We start from the raw sequence: 23,653 nt of genomic DNA, 5'->3' as shown, positions 1-23,653 counted from the left end.
TCCTATCCTTGGCCAGTGTCTGGTGTGCAGCAGCACCAGCATGGGCTTCGCTGCATGTTATGGGCCTGCCAGGGACCATGATGCAACATAATGTAAGTAAAAGTTTTTACTTACCCGCTCTGCTGTGCAATTGTCCCTAGCGGGCCTACCCAGATCTGTGCCAGTCCTTTGGCTAAGTGGACCCAAGGGTTGAGGCCTGGAAGGAGTTGGATACTGGTGCCACTGCTGCTGCCGATATCTGCCCCCTGCCCTCCCTCGATAGACCCCTGATACACCTCCAGCCTGCCTTGCTCCCTCCTCTGATCCTCCCCCTTCCCACCCATGGCCCCTTGCTGTTGCCAGCTTACAGACACTGGCAGTGGCTGGGCACTCCAGCAGCATGTGAGTGTCCACAGTCACCGGCCATTCATGCTGGTGGCCCTGTTCCATATGCTGTCACTGTGCCTGGCATCTTTTTACTGCTGGAATGACAATTACGCCCAGATAGGATTGGGCTAAAAGTCTCTTTGGACTTACAGGTTGGCCCTCAGTATCCAAGGGGGATGGATTCGCAGACCCCCTGCAGATTCCAGATTGAGATCCGCAGTGGGGAGGACAGAGGACCTCCGGGCATAATGAGCCGATGATATTTTGATTTGATTCCAACTCTCCCATCACTCCCCTTTTTATTTTTATTTATTGCCCTCTCAGGTTAGAGAAAATATTGTGACTTTCGTACCCAGGCTTGCAGGCTGGTTCACACAACCAATTTGCACCCGACTTGCAATTTTTCTTTTGTGATCTTTTTCTGAGTGCCTGAATGCAGACGAATCGCTTGCTATCCACTTTATGGTTGCCCATAAAACATTTTGAGTACAGCATAATCTCACTATTTGATCACTATTGCTCACTATGGGTCACTATTTTGATCATGATAGTTTGAGCCAAGTTTGGGACATGGGAGATGATAAAAAAGGAATCCATCTGAGCCTGTGGTGAGTGTCAAGGCAGTAAAATAGACAAACTTGGGCCAGCCTCTCATAATTGATTGATTTTTCTTTCTCATTTTATTTGACACAAAAATGTACAAAATAACAGGTGAGTGGATTTTAATTGTTTATATTAAAAATCTAAAAGGTGTGACTGAACCATTTTTAATGGAATCCGTGTCGGAAGTTTTTTTAACAATGATATCCATTATCATCATTCATCAATCATCCTCGTCATCCCCAATCAACAGACACATTATTTACATCTCAAGACCGGAGAACCCCTCTCCATCTTCCTCACTAAGCCTCCCTCCCCCCACCCTGATAGTTTTGGAACAGTTCTGTTACTTATCTCCAAGATGATTGTTCACCTGTCTTCTAGAAAGGACTGACCTCTTCTCAGCTTGGGCCAAACCCTTCACTGTTCCCGAAGCTCGCTCAGCCTCTGGCAGCTAGTAAGGGTTGAAAACTGGACATGTCACACGTACATGGATGGGATCAGAAACGGAAACCCTGGGAGGACTGTTGCACAGGACATAGGAGTCATATTTCTGCCAGACTTGAAAGCTGAGCATCTCAGGAGATGAAGTAGCTGAGCATTTCACAATAGACGTGAAAGCTGAGCATCTCAGGAGATGGCATTGAATTGGTTGAATTTGCTGTTGTAATTTTATATATGTGTGTGTGTGTATATATATATATATTTATATATATATTTATATATTTAAAATCTCCCCCCTTCTTCTTCTTCTTCTTCTTTTTCTTCTTCTTCTTAATGTTTTTACAAAATGACGAATAGGATGGCCAATGGTTATTTATAGCAGTATGTCAACATTAAAACTTCTGCAGAAGGTTCCATGGAGTAGATTTCCTACTGGATCTCTGATTTATGGTCCCCCCACCTTGATCAAGGGAAGAGCTCACTGCAGCAGAGCCCGGATCTGCTTGGATGTGGTGTCGTCATTGAGGTGTCGCGTGGTGTACCTAGGAAGAAGCAGAGCATGGGGTGGAGGGATAAGCACCAATCACCATCACAGAGATGACAGCTGCATTGTGTGGGCTGCTGTGGAAATGAAAGTAAAGCTCCTGCCCACATGAATGAATAAGACAGCACTATGGCTTTGTGACCAAAGGTGCAAGTGGGGCATTTTTGAACAGGAATTACACTGAAAGAGAGGAAGGAGGGGCGACAAATGACCAGAGTATAGTGGGTAGGCCTGGATATCCAAGGTAGAAGGAGGGAGCTGTACTTGGGTGAGTGAAGTGCAGCCTTAGGTCCAAATTCCCTCCATAGTAGCCATCCTCTATTTCCTACTTCCAACTTATTTGGAGAAAGGAAGCCCTGAGTTGAAGTCTTACCTGTACTATAGATAGGGTGTTTGAAAATGGTACAGTTTTTTTTTATTTGTTGAGTTAAAGTGCAAAATGTGGTGTTTTTATTCAAATACAGCTTACATTTTAATTTTTTAAAATACCATATTATTAACACACAGTAGCCCTTCTCCCCCAATTGTAACCCATATGTAAAGGCCACAGTAGTCACAAAAGCAAAGAATCATAAAAGGAACTGCTCTAAGCTGCTCTAAAAGGAACCAGAAAGCTACTTTGCTGTGTTACAGAAAACCTTGGCTTTGCAAACTGGGCCCCACAGTGTTTATGTTAAAGCAACAGGTGTGAAAGGCAAAAGATAACAGACCAGGCAACTGTATCAGGCTGCACTAACGAGATGGGCCTGAAGTCCTGCCAAGAAATGGGCCTCAAGTCCTGCCAAAGAAACATCTTATCACTTACGAAGTCGTGTCGGTCTCCACAACTGTCTTTCAGTATTTTGTGTTATACTGCTCTCTGCCGATTTTGGAAATTTTGTAATTTTATATGTTTTAAGAGTAAATCCCACCTATTTCCCACCTTTTATGTAAATTGTAACCTATTAGGTATTTGCCCACCTCTTGCCCACCTCTGATGCAAATTGTAACAAATCGGATGTCTAGATTTTTAGACAAAGAGGCTGAAAAAGTATAAAAGTTGAAATCACTATTAGTAATTGTGCTCATTTGCTTTGGACAAGAGTCTCGTGAGCACCCATTGTGTGTAATGAAATAAACAGCCTGCAAACTTTTGCTCCTGGGTACCGAGTCTTCTTGAGTTTCTTTCTTTCAACCTTGCAACATTATGTTAAATATTATTATTTTGAAATAATATTTTAAAATGCCGTATTATTTTAAGCCATTTCAGCCCTATGTTGCATACATGTAACAGGGATCAAATGTGTACACCTGTAGGCTGGGCAGAAATGGGTTAAACACCATCCCTGACCTTCCCAGCTCTGAATGCCAGATATGAGACTGTGGCAATAGGATGCAGGTATCTTGTTCTGTGTGCTCTCTGAGACATCTGGTGTGCCACTGTGAGGTCAGGCAGGGCTCTTCTTATGTCTGAGGAAACTGTGATTTCCCTACAACTGAAGTAGTAGCTTCAGAAGGATGATGTTTGGAACTAATGTCAGCCCCTTCCCTCTACGATGACACCCTTGTCTGGAAAGACCAGCCAGCCATGCTGTTTCCCCATTGTAAAATGGGAATGGTTGTCCTCTACCTCACTGAGTTGTTGAGAGAGCAAACCACAGAGGCATTCCTTCTACCAGGTCACATCAAAGGGCCACCTAGCACAGTCAACACCTCCAGGTAGTGTCTGCCCAGTATCTACCACTGGAAATGCTTCCAGTTTCACTTTCTGAAAATTCTTCCACACTGTTCAAGAATCAGATCAAGTCTGCATGCAGCTTCTCACCCCCAATGATACCATGGCTAGGCCACCTGCAGTGCCCTGCCCAACTTGCCAAAAGCCTTCCAGGGCATCCAGAACTCATGGCAACATACCCACGTGTGCCACTGCAACAACAGCGAACCCTCCTTACCCATGGGCTCAACATTTGCGGATTTGAGCATCTGCAGATGCAGAGCCCATGACTTGAGGATCTCAGATGACCTCATGGACATGACTGGAAGCCAATTCTGGTTGGTGCTGGTGACTTCTGGTCACATCAAGAGGTGTTTTGAGGTGCAGGGAAGCTGCCCCGCCAATTTCAGGTCATGTCTGGGGGGGTCCTCTGAAGAGGCTGGGAGACCGCACGTGACCTCGAGAGGCACGAGAGCAGCCCCCAGGAAAATTATTGCAGTGCCCTGCCGTCCCCCTCCACAGATTTAATTATCTGCGGATTTTGGTATCTGCGGGGGGAATTTTGGTGTCTGTGGGGGGATTTTGGCATCTGCAGTAACCCCCACAGATATTGAGGGCCCATTATATTGCCAAGAGTGATGTGACTGCCATCTTGGGCTCAGGGAAGCCTCTTGGGACTACCTTACCTCAGTGCATTCAGGAGCCCTTCTGTGCTATTGGAAGGCTGGTCTTTCAAGACCTTGATACATCCTTTCATCTAGTAGCAATAAAAATAAATGTCATTAGTCACAATTCAAAAAGGAAAAAGATTATGGAAAACACAGCTGGAGCTACCATTAGCCACTGGACTGGCAAGGGGGATCTGTATCTCCTTGCCCCCATTGCTCTGGTTCCTGGATTTGAAAAAGAAGAGGACAATGAAGCAGAAGTGTGGAAGAGAGGAAAGTGGTGAGCCTGCATCAACAGCCTGCTGCTCTCCTCTCCTTCACTCCTGCTCTGTTCCCTTCTTGGTTTTCAAATCCAGGGTGCAGGACGAGGAGTAGCAGAAGTGGTGACTGACACACTGCGGGGAAGGAGTGGTGGTGGCATCTGATGCACCCTCTAAGGCAGGGGTTCCCAAAGTGTGTGTCGCAATACCTTAAAGTAGTGGTTCCCAAACTGTGGGTCAGAACCCACTGCTGGCTCACAATCTGATTTTTGGTGGATCCCATAGTAGCTGAGCAGAGCCTCCAATGAAAATACCTCCAGTGAAAGTGATGGAATGAAAAAGCATCCAATGAAAGTGCCGGAAAGATCAGATAACTAATTACCTCAAGCCCTGAGGCTATTCAAATATCATATAACTGCTAATTGCCCTTCAAAGAGCTCAGCTTCTGCAGTTTGCAAGATAGCTTCTAACTGCCCTGCAAAGAAGCTACAAACGCAACTCCTGCCGTTTGCAAGCATGTGTAAATATAGGGAGATAAATGTTTGAGCATCTTTTTGGGGGTTATTATTACTTGTAAATAAATAATTTCTTTCTATATATCTTTTTAAAAGTCTCATTAGGTGAGTCCCAACAGAGTGTCATTTCAAACAGTGGGTCCCAGTGCTAAAACATTTTGGAACCACTGCCTTAAAGCATTGTGGCACACTCACAGATGACCCCGGTGGCCTTTTCTACCTGTTCCCCCAGGTGCTACCATCTTGGATCTCACAAAATCTCATGAGATTTTGATGCCACCATCTTGGATCTTATAAGATTTCATGAGATCCTAGATGGAGACACCTGGCTAAGCTGGGAAGAAGAGGCTGTGGGGGTGTCGTGACCCAGGTAAGTTTGAGAACCACTAACCTTAGGCATCAGATGGTCTTGGGCTGTTTAGAATTGAAAAAATGCAACCAGGTGTGCTTAGTTTAATCCTTCTGCCTGTGAATAATTTCATGTGGCTTTTTCTGAAGGTGTAAAGTACAGGTGATACAATGTATCACTTGGGAAGCAGCAGGAATTAAATATGAATGGCAGGTAAACCCATCTAACAAAGAAAGATTATCAACCCAATCCTATCCTCGTGGTATGCCGGTAGACTGTGTGGTCTGCTATAGCAGCAGCAGTTCCACAGTTTTATTAGAGCGCTATTGAGCACTATTCTGGTGCAGGACTGTGCACCACCAGCAGCCCACTGTAAACCGGCCACTGGTGGGATTCTGCCAGCACAGGGGGTGGGCTGGGATGGAAGCAGATCATAGCTGCCACTGTATAACGAACCCCTGTCTGGCCCTGATCTGCCTCCATCAGGCTCATCAGAGCTATGCCAACAAAAGAGTTGGCATAGATCTGAGGGGTCTGATTGGGGACCCTTCCACCAGGGCCTAGGAGAGGGGGGTAAAGGGGGTAAACCTGGGCCAAGGGCAAAAGGGGGGGCCCAGGAGCCAAAGGAAATGTCCTGCGATCTGACATTTTCCTATCTACTCAGATTTGTTGCCCGTATGGGATGCTGGGGACATTACCATGACTGGGGATGCTGGGGACATTACTGATGCCACATGGATGGGTAGACCCAGGCTCCAAAGACTTTTCCAGCTGTCTCTACCCTCCCCTCCCCTCCCCTCCCCCTGCTTTGCCCCTCCCTGCCCCTATTCTGCTCATTCATCACTACCCTCCCCTGCTCTGTTTCACACACCCCCTTTGCAAAGGCGCCCAAAAGAAATTTTGTACCCCTAATAAAATTCCTCTCGGAGGCCCTGCCTTCCACAACCAACACAAATGTGTTTTCCATTATCACTTTCTTGACTGGGCCCATCCCTGGCTGACACACAATCCCTGGCTTGCACCCTGTGCATCAGCCCAGGATGGGATTGATTGGGCCGTTAATGTCACATGTCATTTGGCAAGGAAGTCTATGAGGAGAAATGTGCCACTCACATCAATTTTGGAGGTCTTGGCAAAAGCCCCCACAGGGTGGACATGGTCGTAAAGAATGATGACTCCTACCATTACCCTCATGCAGAAAAGGAGGGTTTCTGTGTTGGTGAACCGGCTCCGGTATTCTCTGTTGCAGACAAGGGAAGAGAGCTGAGAAAGAACCTCTTTGAAACTGCCGCACACCCCAAATGTCTTTTTCAGCCTTTCCCACTGGTCTGCCCTGCTGCCTCAAACTGGACTCTACCAGAGCGTACCTCCCCAGACCTAAGTCTGTACCAGGTGACCTCTGTCACTATCAGGCCTGAACTTTCCCATCTCTCAGGACACTCAGGATTCCAACCTGGTGCTTGTAACCAGTAGCACAGCTTACGGGGGTGGTAGTGGTGGTGCCCGGTAAGTATTGTAGGTACTCCAACATGCCCTGTAAGTACCCCCTCCCACTCGCCATCTGAGCCATTCTGGGCAGTGATGGCAATGCACAACTTTTGGGCAGGTTTGAGGCAGCAATTAGGCTGGGGGAGGTGGTGGGCGTCTCCCCTAGTCCAGCCCATTGCTTGAAACAGCCACTTCAACCAGCTTCATTGCTGGGCTGTCTCAGTACGGTGGCCCACGTGATGCTGGGTTCAGTCCCAAGATAGGTTCACCAAGTAAGTTGCCTTGGGACATGGAGAAGGCGGACAAAGACTTTCCATTTTAGAAGAGCTGTGGAGGACTCATCATGGCTCATTCTCTCTCCCCCTCCCACCCCCCAATGTCTTGTTTATGTGGATTTTAATGTTAACCACCCACTATGTTGCACTTGTGATCCTATTTGATCCAAAGATGGGACACCCATGTAATAAATGAAGTGAATAAACTCACGGGGTTTCCAGCATCACCCGGCAGACACAGGCCATGGTGCTTAAGCAGTCAGTAGTGTCCTCTATTGGGAGAGTTTTGTTCTGAAACGAAGCATCATTGAGACATAGTTGCACTGTCATCACCATATTTTTCCTCTCAAATGAGAGAGAGAGAGAGAGAGAGAGAGAGAGAGAACAAGCTGAATATCTATCTGAAGGAAAGGATATGGATCAAATCCTTAGGCCAACACAAGACTCTCTGTCTTTGGATTCTAGTCTTATGCAGGCCTGCCCTGACTATGGAGCTGACTGTGGCAATTCATTCATTTGCAGGGGTGCCCACCTTAGTCTTCCCACTCCACTCCACCACTCTTTCTCTTCCTGCTCCCTGGATTTGCAAAGGAAGAGGGGAACACAGTGGAACTGTGGAGAAGAAGAGAAAGAAGAGAATGGTAGGCCAGAGTGACTCCAACCTTCTAGCCCACCATTCTTGTTTCCTGCACACTTGCTTTTCTGCTCCACTTCCCTGTTCCTTTACAAATTCAGAAAGTGTGGGAGTGGCAGGAAGGGTGATGGAGGTGACAACTCATGTGCTGCTGGGTTGGGGGGGAGGAAGCATTTGGCTCACTATCTCAGGCTCCAGGAGTTCTTGGTCCAGCACTCCCCTTAGGATATGGTTCTATATTACAAATTTAAACCAATGTCAGCCGTGGTCTAACTGCCCACCCACCAATGAAATTCTGGGATTTGTAGTTCTTGGGAGCGAAGGAGAATTCCTTGGTTCTTTGTCGTGGGGATGTGTCCTTAACACCTCTCTTTGTTTCTGTTCCTTGAAGACATCTACTCACCTCTGAAACGAACTTTGTGGTGGCATTGCTTAGGGTTTTCAGCATTGGCGTGGCCTCTGCATAGAACAGGGACATCCGGTTGGCCATTTCATTGTTCACCTCACTCTCAGCATCTAACTGTAGTGGGGCAGCAAAGGAAAGCGTGTTTGCAGTTATCATAGTGAGGTTAACATGAGACTTGGGCTGCAATCCTGTGCATGCTTATCCTGGGAGTAAGTCTCATTGAATGTAGTAGTACTTACTTCTGAGTAATCATGCATAGGACCAGTGGTGTCGCTAAGGGAGGTGCATGGGATGTGGGACACACCGGGTGACGTGCACGGGGGGTGACATCACTACTGGTTAAAATTTTTAAATAATACCATCAGGTTATACATCAATTGATGCAAAATTTCATGTAGAATGCAATAAAACAAACCGTGTTGACATCTCTGGTGAGGGAACCTATTCTATATAGGGAACCATCTCTATTGCAAGACCTTCATTCATTCATATAAGTTCATCTCTAATATGTATGTAAATTTATGTAAATGTATTCAAATTTTAAATTTAAATTAATTCTTTTTTCCCCCCGAACCCCAACGCAATGTCAGAGAGATGATGTGGCCCTCCTGCCAAAAACTTTGGACACCCCTGCTCTAGAGGAACAAAAGAGGAAACATGAAACTAGTGAGAAGATATCAGTAATTGAGAGCCCAATCCTATGAGTGACTACTCAGAAGTAAGTCACATTATAGTCAGTGGGGTTTACTCCCATGTAAGTATGGATAGGATTGCAGCCTAAGGGCTCAATCCTATCCAACTTTCCAATGCTGGTGCAGCTTCAATGCAGTCCTGAGGAATGGGAACAAACATCCCCTGACCTTGGGGATGCCTCCATGAGTGCCCCCTTACAGCAGGATGCAGCACATGCCCTGTTAGCATGGCTGCACCAGTGCTGGAAAATTGGATAGGATTTGGCCCTAAATCTTTCCTCCTCCCCTGGAAACTGAAACTGCAACTCAAAGAGAAGCTGTTCAAGGCTCAGTTCCCCAGCCAGGATGAATGGAAGTAATAAAATGGGATGAACCTGCAAAGAGGAAGTGTTTAAAGACAAAGAAACCCTGAAAAGCCTCCATGCCGTTCAGCCCATCCAGACTGAATAAACTGAAGCTGCAACTGCTTTTCATTACAGAAAAGTCAGGTCTGAATAAACCCAGGAAAAAAATACAGATGACAAACAATGGTGTTGTCTGGATTCTTCATCAAATGTGACTGTTCCAAAGGACGGCTGTTCCAGAGAAAAGTGTGAGTGTGGAAGCAACCAAATTTGGGGTGGGGGGGCAGTTTTATTTCTGACATTTTGTTCATGCTCGATTCATCTGGGTCTCCCAGTTATGAACTGCAGGAAGAACAGAAGCCTCTCCTTACCTGCAAATTGTTGATTCGATTTCGACTGATAGTTCTTCTGTAGTAGCTAAAGTCATTCTGGATGGCAGGGTTGGTCATCTGAAATGCACAAGGAGACAGGGGAGACTTTGAGGCAGGACACTCTCATTCATGGCACTGACCAAGGTGCATCATGCTGTTGCCCACAGGAGGTGGGCTGGCACATTGGCACTTGTCTCTTCTTCCTGCTCCCCGGACTCGAATTAGAAGAGTAGAATGGAGCAGAAGAAGAAAAGTCGAGGAGACTAATAACAAAATCAATTTTACCAAAGGCTAATCGATATACAAAAGTAAGAGTTACGTTCCTACAGCATATTTGTGGTCACAAAATCATCACCAAACTTCTAAATAAAGACCCAAAACACTTTTAATAGTAAACACTGAAATAAATGTGAGGCTTCCAGGCCACAGAAAACCCATACAGACCTGGGGAAAACCTGCACACAGACAGTGGCCCTGGCCAGGAAACTTTTCTTTTTCTCAACAGCATTGTAACAAAATGACTTAAAATTAAATGACCTTAAGCAAGGACATGCTGTATTACCTCAGCTACCTTGAGGTCTTGGGCCAGCACTGCTTTCAGAGGTAGCTTGCTAATGTAATTTGAAGCAGAAGGCTTTTCTTCAGAGTTGGGAGGAAAGGGGCAGGCTATGGTGTAGACAGGTGTATGTCTACACCATATGGTGTATGTCTGCACCTGTGCCAACCACCTTTTATGTGTGTGTATTTGTGTGTGTGTGTTGCAGGGGCAGATCCAGAGTTTGTATTTGGGGAGGGAGGCCATGAGCACTACCTTAACTCCAGACATGGTAGACCTGGGTTCCTGGTTGAACTTGGGCCTCTATGGCCAAGGTTTGCTGGGTGGGTAGACATGTGCTCCTGTCCAGAATTGGAGCCCAGATCTACCTACCTGGTAGATCTGGGCTCTTGTTCCAACTGCCCTCTGGAGCTGTGTCTTCCAGCCAGGTACACCTGGGCTCCCAATCAGGTGTGATCTCGCCACTGAGGGTGTTCCCTTAGTATCTGACTTCACTCCCCATCCAAGAGGGCACCCTTCCCCACTGGCACAAGAGTTCTTCTTTCTTTCTGAAACCTTTATTGGCATATCAAACGATTAACAATTGTACTTTACAATTGACATGACAATTTGCATAACACTCAACAATTTAAACAAGATACTAGAATTATTTAAATTCTAACAGCGTTACTTTAAGGATCTCGGATAAATAACCAGCAACAGCTGCAGTTAGGGAATCACAAACATCACTCATAAACTTGGAGAGAATAATATCAGAGGGGATAAGGTCAGAAGGGATCCAAGAATCAAGGTAATGATTCCGAATATCAAAGTGTGCTGGGCAAAGAAAGAGTATATGAAACAAAAAATCAGGAGTCTCATGACAAAAGAGACAGAGCCTTTTCTCCCGTGGAATGTTAAAAAAACGGCCAGAATGAACTGCCGACGGGAAAATATTGAGGCGAGCTAACATAAAGGCTCGTCTATGTAACGGATTGGTTAATGTATAAAAATAATTAGATGCATGATTAAAGGATGGGGCCAAACCAAGGGAAAGAGGGGAACAAACAGAACTGAGACTATTACTTAGATAATTGAATTCAAGTGCTAAGAGCTTGTCTTTTATCAATGAATATGCTCTTGGAAGACTCATATCTGCTAGGGATTCTAATGAGAGGTCGAGAGAAGCAAGTTTATTTTCTATCAACTGAAACCAAGAAGAAAAATAAGAATCTCTTAACAAATCATATAATAAGGAACCAGAATGAGAATTTAAAAACAGCTTAAGCCAATATTTAAAAGTAAGTAACCAGGCTGTAGTTGTTGGAAGATGGATACCTAATTCTAGGATAATTGTGGAAACACGAATTAAATTTGGAATCCCTAGAATTCTACGAAAAAAAGATGCTGCGATCTGATCAATATCCTTATTAATTGCTTTAATCCAAATTGGGGCACCATAAAACAAATGAGAAAGAATTTTGGACTGAAAGATCTGGATAGCAGCAGGAACATACTGGTTACCTTCATTATAAAAAATTTTTAAAATGGCTTTAAGTTGGGGAGAAAGAGATGAAGTGATAGCTTTCTTATGAAGAGACCAAGAAAGTTTATAATGAAATATAAGACCCAAATATTTATAAGACTGGACTTGCTTATATATATTTGGACCTATCATCCATGTTATAGGGGACCAAGAGCGGGAAAACACCATAATTTGAGTTTTGTTTGAATTGATTGTTAGGTCATTTAGTGTACAGTACTCCTGAAATTTAGCCAAGATGCAGCGAAGTCCAGATTTAGTTAGAGATAATAGTACTGCATCATCTGCATACAAGAGGGTAAAGGGCACAAGAGTTTGGTTCTCCCTTGGATCCACCCCGGTCTGTTGTGCCATGTACACAACAGTGTTCCACATAATTGAGATTTAGAAGTCATTATGGCAGGGCTGAAATAACATTCCCTGAAATAACATTCCCATTAGGGTGACTGGGGCAAAGGACTGAATGAGCCCTAAGCCACACCTTCCCCCAAATAGAGTCTCCAGCTCAAACACTGCCATTGGCATGCTCTCCTGCACCCCCTCAAAGGTACCTTGAGCTCATCAAAGCTGAGGGTGAAGTGCAAGATTTCTGCAAACTGCTTGGCAAGGGCTTGTTCTCTTTCCAGGTGCTGAGTTGGCGCGTAGGGCGGGCTGGTGAGGGCTTCTAGCAGACTCCGCAAGGCATTCTCTGGGAGATGCAGGAGACAAAAATATGTGACATTCAATAGCAGTTCCTTGTGGAGGGCAAACTCATGATAGCCTTAAAAGTGCAGGCTGAGGATTTCTGCCTGGGTGCTGAACTTGAGGCAAGAAGAGAAAAGGGGTCTGGTCAGAGGCACCTCATCCTTGAGGCTGATTCAGGTGATTGACTCAGGCAAAGGACTGGTGGGAGACAGTTCATTTTGAGTTAAGGCAGTGGTTCTCAAACTTTTAGCACCAGGACCACTTTTTAGAATGACAATCTGTCCAGGACCCACCAGAAGTGATGTCATGGCTGGAAGTGACATCACCAAGCACATTAAAATAAATAATTAAAGAAAAACAAATAATTAAATAATGGGAAGCCAGCCCTGTTTCACCAAGTGAATTGTCTCTATAGCCTGCTGGCAATAACAACGCCTACACAAATAAATCAGTGAGATTTTCAGCCCTCCCCAGTGCCCACCTTACCAACTCAAGCCTCTGTTTTATTCTTTTGGGGGGGGGGGGGTGCTGCCTTCTGGAGTATTTGTTGAGCTCCACTTCCATCAGATCGGGACTCACTTGGCTGAAGCAGTGAATATTATCTTCTTTTGCCACATCAGAGCACATGCAGACCCATCCCACAGAATTGGATGTGGCAAAATCACCTCATGTCCATTGGGCACAGAATCAAGGGAAGAGCAGGAGAATGGGGTCAACATGTTATCTCCCCCACCTCACCTGCACTCTGCTGTTACCCAAATTGAGAGTATTGTTATTATTAGAAATACAGTGGGCTATCCGTAGGGGAAAAGTTCCACAACCTCCCCCCGTGGAAACTGAAATGCACAGATAATGAAATCCACAGGGTTGCCACAAGGACTCAACTGGGAGCCGTGCTGGCTTCCCAGTCTCTCCAGAAGGCCTCCTGGACATGAGCAGAAGCCACTGTGTGGTTTGTGGCCACAATTTCCAGTTGCACCCAGGAGGTGTTCTTAGGCTAGAGAAAGTCCATAGGCCTTCCTCAGCCTCCGAACAGCTCCAGAACATGACCAGAAGTGGCTTCTGGTCATGACCAGGGGACCCTCTGAGGCCTTCTGAGACATCAGCTCATCATCCACTGATGCTCACATTCTCAGATGCTGAGCCCATGTTTAAGGAGGGCCCACCATGTGCCATGCTGCTTTTCCACAAATGAATTAAAAACTGTTTGTAGAGGAAAAGAAATGAAAAGATGGTCCCAAGGTTGCTCAGGAAGGGTTCATTAAAGAAGTTACACGGGTGACACCACCAACTGCTGCTGGGGCCACCCTCTGGTGGGCTGAACAGGGACAATTGCTCTTCCCTTGCTAGAAGAACCATTGCTAAAAAGGTGACTGCTTAGTCCAGCTAGGAGAGGTGACACAGATCCACTTACCAAGTCTAAGAGAAAACTCATAGAAACGCTTCAGCTTTGCCACAAGGGGACACACGGCATTCCAGGCCTTCTCTTGCAACTGCAAGTCACTGGGGTTTTGGATTGCCTGCAGGGAGGAAAGAAACCAAGGTGCTCAACCCTTTCTCTTTGAGGGTTTGATTCCCTTTGATTTGAGACATTTGAGTTGTCAATGTGCAAGGAATTCCCTTCCCCAAGGGTCCAGGAGTATTCAAACACACAGTCCCAATTAGGCAAGGACAGAAGGTCAGATTCCCAGTATAAAATACCAGGACTGGTGAATCCAGCAGGACTGGTGAATCTTAGGCTGCCTGACAACTTCAGGGGTCAAAACTGTACACCCCTTTATTTCTTACTGTAGCCATCCTAAGCCCTGTGACTGCATTGTCCTATTTAGCATGCTGGGTTACATTTAGCCTGTGATGCTGCCAATATAATGCCCAGAATCCCTATTTTCTTTTTGATTGATTCAATATTTGTTGCCAGTTTTCTACAACCAGGTAGCTCAGAACAAAAACTGAGCATCTATAGCTGTCCATTTATTTTTCACATTTCTATACCGCCCCTTCCTCCAAGGAGCTCAGGGTGGTGTACATGTTTCCTTTCCTCCTTTTATCCTCACAACAACCCTGTAAGGTTGACGAGACTGAGAGATAGCAAGGTCAACCAGGAAGCTTCATGGCTGAGTGGGGACTTGAATCTGGATCTTCCAGGTCTACGGTAAGTCAAACTCTTAAACCACTACAACTTCCTGGCTCTCCATGCTCCTTGAGTTGGTCTATATAGATCAGTATCCAAAGATCAGTTCTCTGACTGAGAGTGCCAATAACCCATGAAAGGCTACATCTCAAGGGAAAAACATAATAATTCAAGGAAAGCCTGACTGGATCATGGCAAAAGCCCACCTAGTATCTCCTGCATCTCACAATGGCCTACCAGATGCCTCAGGAGGCGTGCAATTGACCTGCATCCTGATGCCCTTCCTCGCATCTGGCTGCCCCCCCCCCCACATTTGGCTACAAAGAGGGACAGGACAAGCCCATGGGTGATGCCCACGTCAATGCACCAAATGCTGTTCCACCTTACCCAGCAGTATGCCAGCCACCACCAGTCACCACTGTTCCTGCTTCCTGAATTCAAGAAGGAAGTGGAAGAGACTGCTGGGCTAGAATGTCACCGATACTTTACTCACCACTATCCTCTCATATCTTCGGCTCAATCCCTATCTTTCTTTTTAAATCCAAAAAGTGGGACGTGGAGGAGTGATTGAGGTGGATGGGCAGGTGGAGGTGAATGCCCCCTGCCAAGCCACTGTCTTCGGCTACCACCTCTGTCAGACGCACGGACAGTTCTGCCCCATCCGTCGTGAAACTCAGGTCAGCAGTGGAGTGCAGTACAGACAAACCCTTAGCCTGCAGTAACATCATTGTGTCAAACTGGTTGTGAGAATCTATCCTCAAGGGTGGCCAAACTGCAGATCGCAAGCTTCTTGTGGCTCTTTGGCATAGAATGTGTGGCTCTAAGAAGTCTGTTGGCCGAATTCCTTTTTGCATCAGTATTAATACAAAAGGTAAATAACCAATTTTCAAGCCTTACCACCAGATTAAAGTGGATAGGCCACTGGATTAAAACATGTTTAATGTACATGGCAAGTAAATATATTTAAGAATTTAAATGCTTCTTAAATATTGTAGCACTCAAACATCTGAAGCTTATCGTATGAGAGCCCAATCCTATGGTCCGCACCACGCCTCCGCGGCGCGGACCACAGTTGCAAACGTGCCGTAAGGGCTCCAACTCCGCAGGGCTCCAACTTGGCAGGCGCCCGGGTTCCGCAGCTCGGCAGTCTCCGTGACCGCTGGGCTGCGGAACGGGGAATGGGGGCATTCCCAGGGACGTGGGGGAGGCATTTCCGGGGGCGTTGCCAGGGGTGGGGGAGAGGTGGGTCCGCAGAGCCGAGCTCCGCAGGATCCCAGGCACTCGTGGAGGGCTGCTCGCCCTACACGAGCGCCTTCACTTTAGCAGCGGCCAAACAGTCGCCGCTAAAGTGAGTAGTTCCATTACGGGACTGCTTCCCTTACTTGGGGGAAGGGGACATACATCCCCTTCTCCCAAAGAGCCTACCGCAGTAGCATGGGGGGCTTGGGATCCGGCGGGAGCCCTGTGTGCCGGGTCCCGCGGTTCCGGGTGGCTCAGGATTGGGCTGTGAGTCTCTTGCATTAAGCAAGTTTGGTCTCCCCTGGCTTATATCATGGACTAGGGGAGAGTTGTTGGCACTGCTCAGTGTGTACCTCTCTGATCTCTTGTCCAGCTCCGGTGTAAGACTGCAACTCTGCCAGGATGGTCTGGGCCTCTTCCAGGACAGCATTCACCTGGTTCCATACAGCCGTCTCGGCTTCTGTGGGCTGAGCATCTACAGCAAACCCCACCCAGAAAAACATCGAGAGTTCAGAACACGCTTTGCCCATGAGGTTTGTCAGCCCAATCCCTATGCAGGGTGGGGGGGGGCGGTTGGAATGACTTGCTTGGGAAGGAGGAGGGTCCCTCTTGTGGGCAGACTCTTGGAACTCGTTCAATGGCACAAGCCAATCCATGCAATTGCCTGGGGGTGCCTCCAATACTTTCAGGTGTTCCAGGGAAGCAGCCACTTGAGATCCAAGAGATCTGCCCCCACCCCAAATCCTCTGCACCATTGCCAGGGGTCCTGGGGCGCACCTCTTTGGTTAGGCAGTGTAACTACCTGGAAACTCCTAGGTCAGCAGTTCCCAAACTCTTCCATGTCATGACCCACCTCATACTCTGTGGTGGGTTGCGATGCTCCTGGTGGTGCAGGAGGGAGCGCAAGGGAACCTCCAGGGTCACACCAGGTCACACCAGATTCTCTGGGTCACACTGGGCTGTGGACCCACTCTATCAGCCTCCATGGGCCTCAGAATGCCCTGCAGAAGCCTCAGGAAGCTACTTCCAGTTTTTGTAAAGCCACTTCCAGTTTGCTTCTGCAGACCATTCTGAGGCCCACAGAGGCCAATAGAGTGGGACTGCAGCCTGGCATAACCCAGAGAAGCCCCCTAGAGGTTCCCTATAAGTTGTTCATCTTCCAGAATGGCTCCTATTTGGAGCTACGTGGGAACAAGGTCAGGTGGGAAGCCCCAAGCCATGACCCACCTTGTGTGGATTGCAACCCACTAGCAGGTTGCAACCCACAGTTTGGGATCTCCTGTCCTAGGTTGCTCCTGAAGACAACCATGCAGGGGTTATTAAGTGCAAGGCAGAGGATTCCAGGGTTGGCCCAAGACCTCCTGGCAACAGTTTTGGTCTGCCAAATATTGTCCTCCCTTTGTCGGCACCCTGAATTCCAGAAAGGAAGAGGGGAGTGAGGTGGAAGAGAAGATGTGGAGGAGAGGAAAGTGGTGGATTGGTGCATCTTCTCCTCCCCTCCACTTCCTCTCCTGCTTTGTCCCTCTCTTCCTTCTCAAATCTGCACAGCAGGAGGGGGAGTGGCAGAGGTGGGAGGGTGGATGGAGGAAGTGCCCCCTGCCAACCTGTCTCAGGTGGCTTCATGATTGGGCCTGGAGGATGTGACATTCTTCTCTCTCTCTAGCAAGCCCACACACATGAGGCTGTCAGTTGTACACGAGAAATGTTTGAAAATAAATATACAGATGGGGAAAAAAGGGAGACATATGTAAACAGAACAGGGACCAAAGCCAATGGCATCACTGGTACTGAGTTGCCCACCCTCTACTAAACAGGGTTTCATCTCCTATGTGTGTGTAGTTAAATGCTATAGAAAGATCACCTGTCTAGAATAATAATGCTTGACATTTATATAGTACTTCCGAAGTGTGCAAAGTGCTTCACATGTACAACAAGTCCTCACTTCAAGTTGTTTTGTTTTAAGTCATTACTTTATAAAGTTGATGAGAAAAATATAGATTCCTGGTCGGGGCCAGAGTCTGTTTGGAATCTGCACATTCTCCCCATGACTGTGTGGGTTTTCTCCAGCCCAGAAAGCTCACATCTATTTCAATGTTTAATGTTAGAAGTGTTTTGGGTCTTTATTTAGAAGCTTGGTGATGTTTTTTGTGACCAGAAATATGCTGGATGAACATAACTCTTGTTTTTGTCTATCAATTAGCCAACAATAAAATGGGTTTTGTTATAAATCGTTTTGCTTAAAGTTGCCATTTTCAGGAACCTGCTGAAGTGAGAACTTGCTGTATTCTCTTGAGGTTACCTTTATAAGAACCCTGCATGATGCTCCCCCAAATTGCAGCTGAGGTCGGGAGGGCGTGACCTGGATGAGGCCACCTATTGAGTTCATGATAGAGGCACGAATCAAACCAAGGAAGTCCTGAGTCACTGCTCAGCTTGATCACTAGACTACACCAGCGTAGCTACAGCTATGCACTTTTGAGTCTCTCTCCCCCAACAGGTCACATCTATGGTCCTGAGCTCCAGGACTCTTGTAACAAAAAGTGGAACCCCCCATGACAGTTGAGCTGCGGGGGGGGGGTGTCAAACGGACACTCCCACAGCCCAGTGACATAGAGGGTGATTCACGCTGAGCTCTGAGAAGGTGTAGCAACATGTTCTGTGAATTCTGAGTCCTGGCAGCAGAAGGCTGGCCAAGGATCTGAACATTGTGTATGATGGTTCATGCCTCTATTGAGGTACCAGCTCAGGTCCCACAAAACCTGGAACTGGAGCTGCTATCAGGACCCTGGCACTGGGTGAGATGCAGGTTGGGCATGTGGACATTAGGCTGCAAGAGAGTTCCAAACAGATCCCCTTGTGGAAGCAGAGCAGTGGCATATCTAAGGTATGGCAGGTAGGGCACATGCCCTGGGCACCACTTGAAGGGGGGAGCCACTAAGCAGTAGCTTCCTGGCTGACTCTCGTTCTGCTGAGCCACTGCAACCTCCAGGCATGATGCTGCGTTCATGGCTCAGCAGAAGCCAAATGTCAGCTGGAATGCTGCTGGAGAAGGAATGGAGGACAGCAGGCACATTGTGAAGCTGCCACCACCCTCCTCCAAACCCAGAAGTGGTGATATGGTGTCATATGTGACATCATAAAGTCATCAGCCAAGCAGCACTGCCCCTGGCTACACCACTGGAACTGAGTGGGAGCTTTCTTTCTTCCTGAGTCATCACTCCTCCCTTAAATTAAATATCTAGGGTTCCACCAGCCCCTCCCTTTGCACCAACTGATTGGTCACTGCCCTTCCTTCCACCTGTATGCCCTTCCTGCCAGAATGCTTGGTACATGCCTCCTAAACACCTGGTGAACACAGCTCAAGGTTCATCACTGTCCTTCCTTCCACCTATATGCCCTTCCTGCCACAAGGTTTGGTACATGCCTCTTAAACACCTGGTGCACACAGCTCAAGGTCCATAACTAGTGTAGCAAACTCTCCTTGAACTATTCCTGGCTTCCGCCCCCCCCCCCCAACATGATGCATTCTTGGACATTCCTGGAGTGTTAAAATCTCAGTGGTCACTTGGAGATTGAAGCTGGGAACTCCATGCCAAACGGGAGGGTTGGCAAACCTATCCCTGCCTTGCTTTGCCTCTGCTCCTACCTCTTTCCCCTTGTTCCCCAGCCCCATGTGCCCTCCCCATTACCTTTACTTCTTCTCCCCCCCCCCATCAAGGTAACATGAAATGGAAGAAATCATATAATAACGATGAGTAAATTAATGAAACAAAAGTCATGAGTTAAAATAAAGGCAAAAAAATTAAAATCCCTTCTCACGTTCAAAGTCAAGGAAAAAATTAGGGCCTTGGTCAAGCTCGTTATAAGTCAACACTTTAAGAAGATTCCCCATGTGATACCTGCAAGAGAAGAGACAAGAGGGAGAAAAGCATGATGGGTAGTGAGGTGGGGAAGGAAGGAGAAGCCCGTGGGAAAACATCACTGTGAAAAGCAGCCCCATCCGGGCAGAGGGGGGCAGGAAGAGGTCTTTAGTAACCAATTTCTATGGTTAACATAGCAGACCACCGGATGCTGAGGTTTACGTGCTTGGTTGCATGTCTTTTGGTGATGAGGTAGTTTTGCCCAGAACCTTGGTGGCATTTAGAGATTCCTTCTCCATTTCCAATTAACAAGGCTACAGGGAAGGGAAAACAAAAAAACCAAAACACAAGGAGAGTCATTGTTGGGTCTTTGGAGTGAGGAGAGGTCTATCTTGCCTCTTCCTGCCCCTGAATGGAGATGAGAATTGATTGATGGGAAAGACCAATGGTAAGAGACAGAGAAGGAAGAGAGTTGCTGTTCTCCCACAAGATTTTGGAGAGTTGGGGGGGGGGGGTTATGCCTTCAACAGGGCCTATGGCTAGCAAGTTTATGATTGCCCCATTTAGAGCCAGTATAAATAAGATGGTGGTCAAGCAGAGACCATCCCAAAGCACATTCCTATGGAGGATCTCCATTTTAAAGCATTTCAGCCTTGCAAGGGTTGCACACCAGCAATTTATGGCCATGACAGAGTGACACACAAGAGGTTTTATGCCATTTTTAAATTTGAGAGTCAACTTTGGGATTGGACCTAAGAGTCATTCCCTCAGCTAAGGAAGTCTGGGAACTGTAGCTCACTAAGGGTGTTGTGTCTACTCCAGCGTTTTTAAACTGGTGGTCTGTGTATCTCCAGTGATACATGAGGTGATGTGTCAAGTGGTACGCACTGGGAAACTGGCGGGGCCATTAGCTTCCTGGGGTCTCGTGAGGCCAGCCCTGGTGTGATCTCAAGCGGTCTCGCAAGATCTCACGGCTGACAAGATGGCCATGCCCAAGAGGACAAGGCCAGCGTCCTCATAAGTGGAGGCCTGGAGGAGTAGGGGACTGGCTACTGCTGAACCAATGCCCTGAAGGAACCAGACCCTGACCTCTTCCCCTGGAGCCCTTGGAGGCTCAAGTATCGCATTAATAATATATTTGTCACTTCTAAAAATACAATATGTACAACATCCTTAGCCATTAAGCACAAATATACGAGCTTAATATACGAGCTCGTATATTATTTTTCTCAATATGATTCAGTCTTTAAAAAATTATTTACCCCTGATAGCCTCTTGAATTTTAGGTATTGGTGGTACTTAAGATAATTGGAAGTAGTATATCAGGAGTAAAAGGTTGAAAAACTCTGGTCTAATAATCTCTAGCATAGAATTTTCAGCAGCATTTGAGTAATTTAAAATTTGCAACACAGAAAGTTGCCAAAGGGGATCTCCTGGATTTCAGATAAGGGGTCTTGCCCTGCACTGCCAGGAGATACAGCCAGGGACTGGACTTTGGCCCATCTGCATGTGAAGCAAGTGCTCCACCACTTAACTACAGCCCCTTCCTTGGGCTTTTGTTTGGGTTCAGATTCATCTGTACTGTAAAACCCATTTTGATTCTTGTTCTGATACTAGTTTTAAAAATGGTTGGGGTACTATTCAGACAGATTGCATGCAGAATCAAAACTGTTCTGATTGCAATGTAACCAAGGCTGCAATTCTGTCCACACTTACCTAGTAGTAAGCCCCATTGACTATAATGGAACTTACTTCTGAGTAGACATGCCTAGGATCTAAATGTGTCTTTTTAATGGCTTATTTTTGAAATTTTTTTAAAAAAAATTTGTACAGAGTGTCTTTGGTATCCATGAGGGATTCATTCTAGCCCCTCCCCCCAGCAATGCCACAACAGCTTACCAGGGGACTGTGCTTGGCCCTCTGGAGGTTGCGTGCAGCCTCCCAGCCAACCAGACACGACTGGAAGTAACTTCTGGTTTGTGACAGCAACTTCTGTGGCATCTAGAAGGTATCTGAGGTGTGGGGAGGCCACATGCACCTTAGAACACCTCCCAGACCCCATCAGAATTGCTAGTGCAAACCAGTCATGTCCAGCTGTGTCCAGTGATGGACATGTCTGGTTACGTTCCATTCATGTCCAGGAGGCCTCCTGAGGCATAGGGAAGCTACACGCGGCCTCAGAACACCTCCCAGATGCCACCAGAAGCTACTTTCAATCATGAGGCCTTTCATTCATGGGCTCAGCATCCATGGATACTGAAATCAGAGGATGCTGAACCTGTGAACAAGGAGGGTCCACTGTACAAACAAAATACATATAAATGGATTTTTTTTTAAGTGAATAAAAAAATCCTACTGTGGCAAATTATCTGATACTCCAACCACTTATTCTGAACCAGTTACCATTATGGTACCCTCTAACTGAGTAAGAGGCACTTCTTCAAGTGGGTGCTCCTCTTTAATTTAGCAGGGGGAGAGTAACTGACCCTCCTCACCCCAGCAGTGTCTTTTCTAGTGGCTGTCTGCTGGTGCTCTTTTGCATCTTTTTAGATTGTGAGTCCTTTTGGGACGGGGAACCATTTGTTGTTTGATTTTCTCTGTAAACCGCTTTGTGAACTTTTGTTGAAAAACAGTACATAAATACTACTACTACTACTACTACTACTACTACTAATAATAATAATAATAATAATAATAAAATGTGTTTAAGGGTCAAGTTGTGGTTCAAAGTTCAGGATTCTTCGAGGGAAGACAAAACAGCTAAACTCCTTAGTGCCAAAGCATCTATTTCGGTGTCAGCTGCCGCTGTCCACCTCTTCCCAGGGAAGTCCTACAAAATTATTATGGGATTCGCAACTCAGTCTTCTGTTGATAGTGACCACTCTCCATCACCCCAAGTTTGTGACGAACAGCAACTCCTGCTGCTAGCAGTCATGAAAATTTCCCCCCACCCCACCCTAATTTGAGCATGGGACTTACTTTCAAAATCCAGGAAAAAATGAGGACAGTTTTCTAAATCTTTTCCCAATACCTTTATCAAGTTGCCCATGGCCAGCAGATCTGAGCAAGAGAGAACAGAACAGAATGGAAGAGAACAACCAGGCATGGAGAGAGCCAAGCCACCCCTCAGCACCAGGCCCTCCAAATCATCTTCTCCAGGCGGTTCCTTCTTGCCCCAGGGTAGACCCGACTCCTCCCCAAAGACCACTTACCACCCCTCTAGTCTTCCAGAATCATCTGGTTCTCAGCATCCTGGGCAAGCAAAGTCCTTCCCACTTACCTGCTTTCACAGAGAGCCTTCCCTCGTCCAAGAGGTCCTTATGGCTTACTTGGACACAAAAGCAGGCTAAGAGACAACGGGCTGTGTTGAGCAAGCCACTGCAGGCCACACAGACCTATTTGTGCTTCTCATTACACTTGTGTGAGTGGAAATCCCACAACCACTTCTGCATTTTCTGTTTCGGACTCTGGGAGGAAAGTCACATGTGCTTACTTTTCTGACTTCCTGAGAGCATCTTCCTTGTGCCTCCAAGAGCATATAGGCTCTGCTCAAGAGCATAAAAACAAAAGCCTTGCTGGATCAGGCCAAAGGCCCATCTAGTCCAGCTTCCCATGTCTCACAGTGACCCACCAGATGCCTTGAGGAGTACACAAGACAAGAAGACACCTGTATTCTGTTCTCCCTTGCACCTGGCATTCCAAGTTAGCCTACTTCTAGAACCAGGAGGCTGCACATACCCACCATGGCTTGTCACCTGTGATAGACTTTTCCTCCATCAATCTGTCCAATCCCCCTTTAAAGGCATCTAGGCCAGGTGCCATCACCACACCATGTGGCAAGGAGTTCCACAGGTCAATGATATGCTGCATAAAGAAATATCTCCTCTGCCTCTTCCATCCAGCCCAGAAGCAAAATAATAACATCTCAGCAACTTCTTTTCCACCATGTAATGTCTAAAATGCAAAGGGAATTTCATTGCAGACTCCTCTGAGGAGGAGGAGAAGGAAATTG

The 23,653-nt window shown here is 46.7% G+C and overlaps 1 protein-coding gene across 2 annotated transcripts; it reads right to left on the bottom strand.

The window, feature by feature from the left end:
* Positions 1-1,850: 1,850 nt before the first annotated feature.
* On the bottom strand, positions 1,851-22,690 carry LOC136661475 (CYFIP-related Rac1 interactor A-like). 2 transcript variants are annotated; one of them, XM_066638755.1, is made up of 10 exons: positions 22,621-22,690; positions 16,135-16,256; positions 13,826-13,931; positions 12,279-12,415; positions 9,650-9,727; positions 8,240-8,356; positions 7,414-7,493; positions 6,553-6,679; positions 4,334-4,404; positions 1,851-1,952 (listed from the first exon to the last, which is right to left on the bottom strand). In XM_066638755.1, exons 1-10 carry the CDS (start codon positions 22,688-22,690, stop codon positions 1,889-1,891), a joined length of 972 nt encoding a protein of 323 aa, XP_066494852.1. In that variant the 3' UTR covers positions 1,851-1,888. The 2 variants fall into 2 exon arrangements, with proteins under 2 accessions (XP_066494852.1, XP_066494851.1); XM_066638754.1 differs by lacking the exon at positions 22,621-22,690 and adding an exon at positions 19,601-19,673.
* Between the last annotated feature and the right edge of the window lie 963 nt (positions 22,691-23,653).

This window comes from Tiliqua scincoides, chromosome 10 (assembly GCF_035046505.1).
Source record: "Tiliqua scincoides isolate rTilSci1 chromosome 10, rTilSci1.hap2, whole genome shotgun sequence".
NCBI classification, from domain to species: Eukaryota; Metazoa; Chordata; class Lepidosauria; order Squamata; family Scincidae; genus Tiliqua; species Tiliqua scincoides.
Note: the sequence above shows the minus strand (reverse complement) of the source record. Positions and strands in the feature narration are given on the sequence as shown.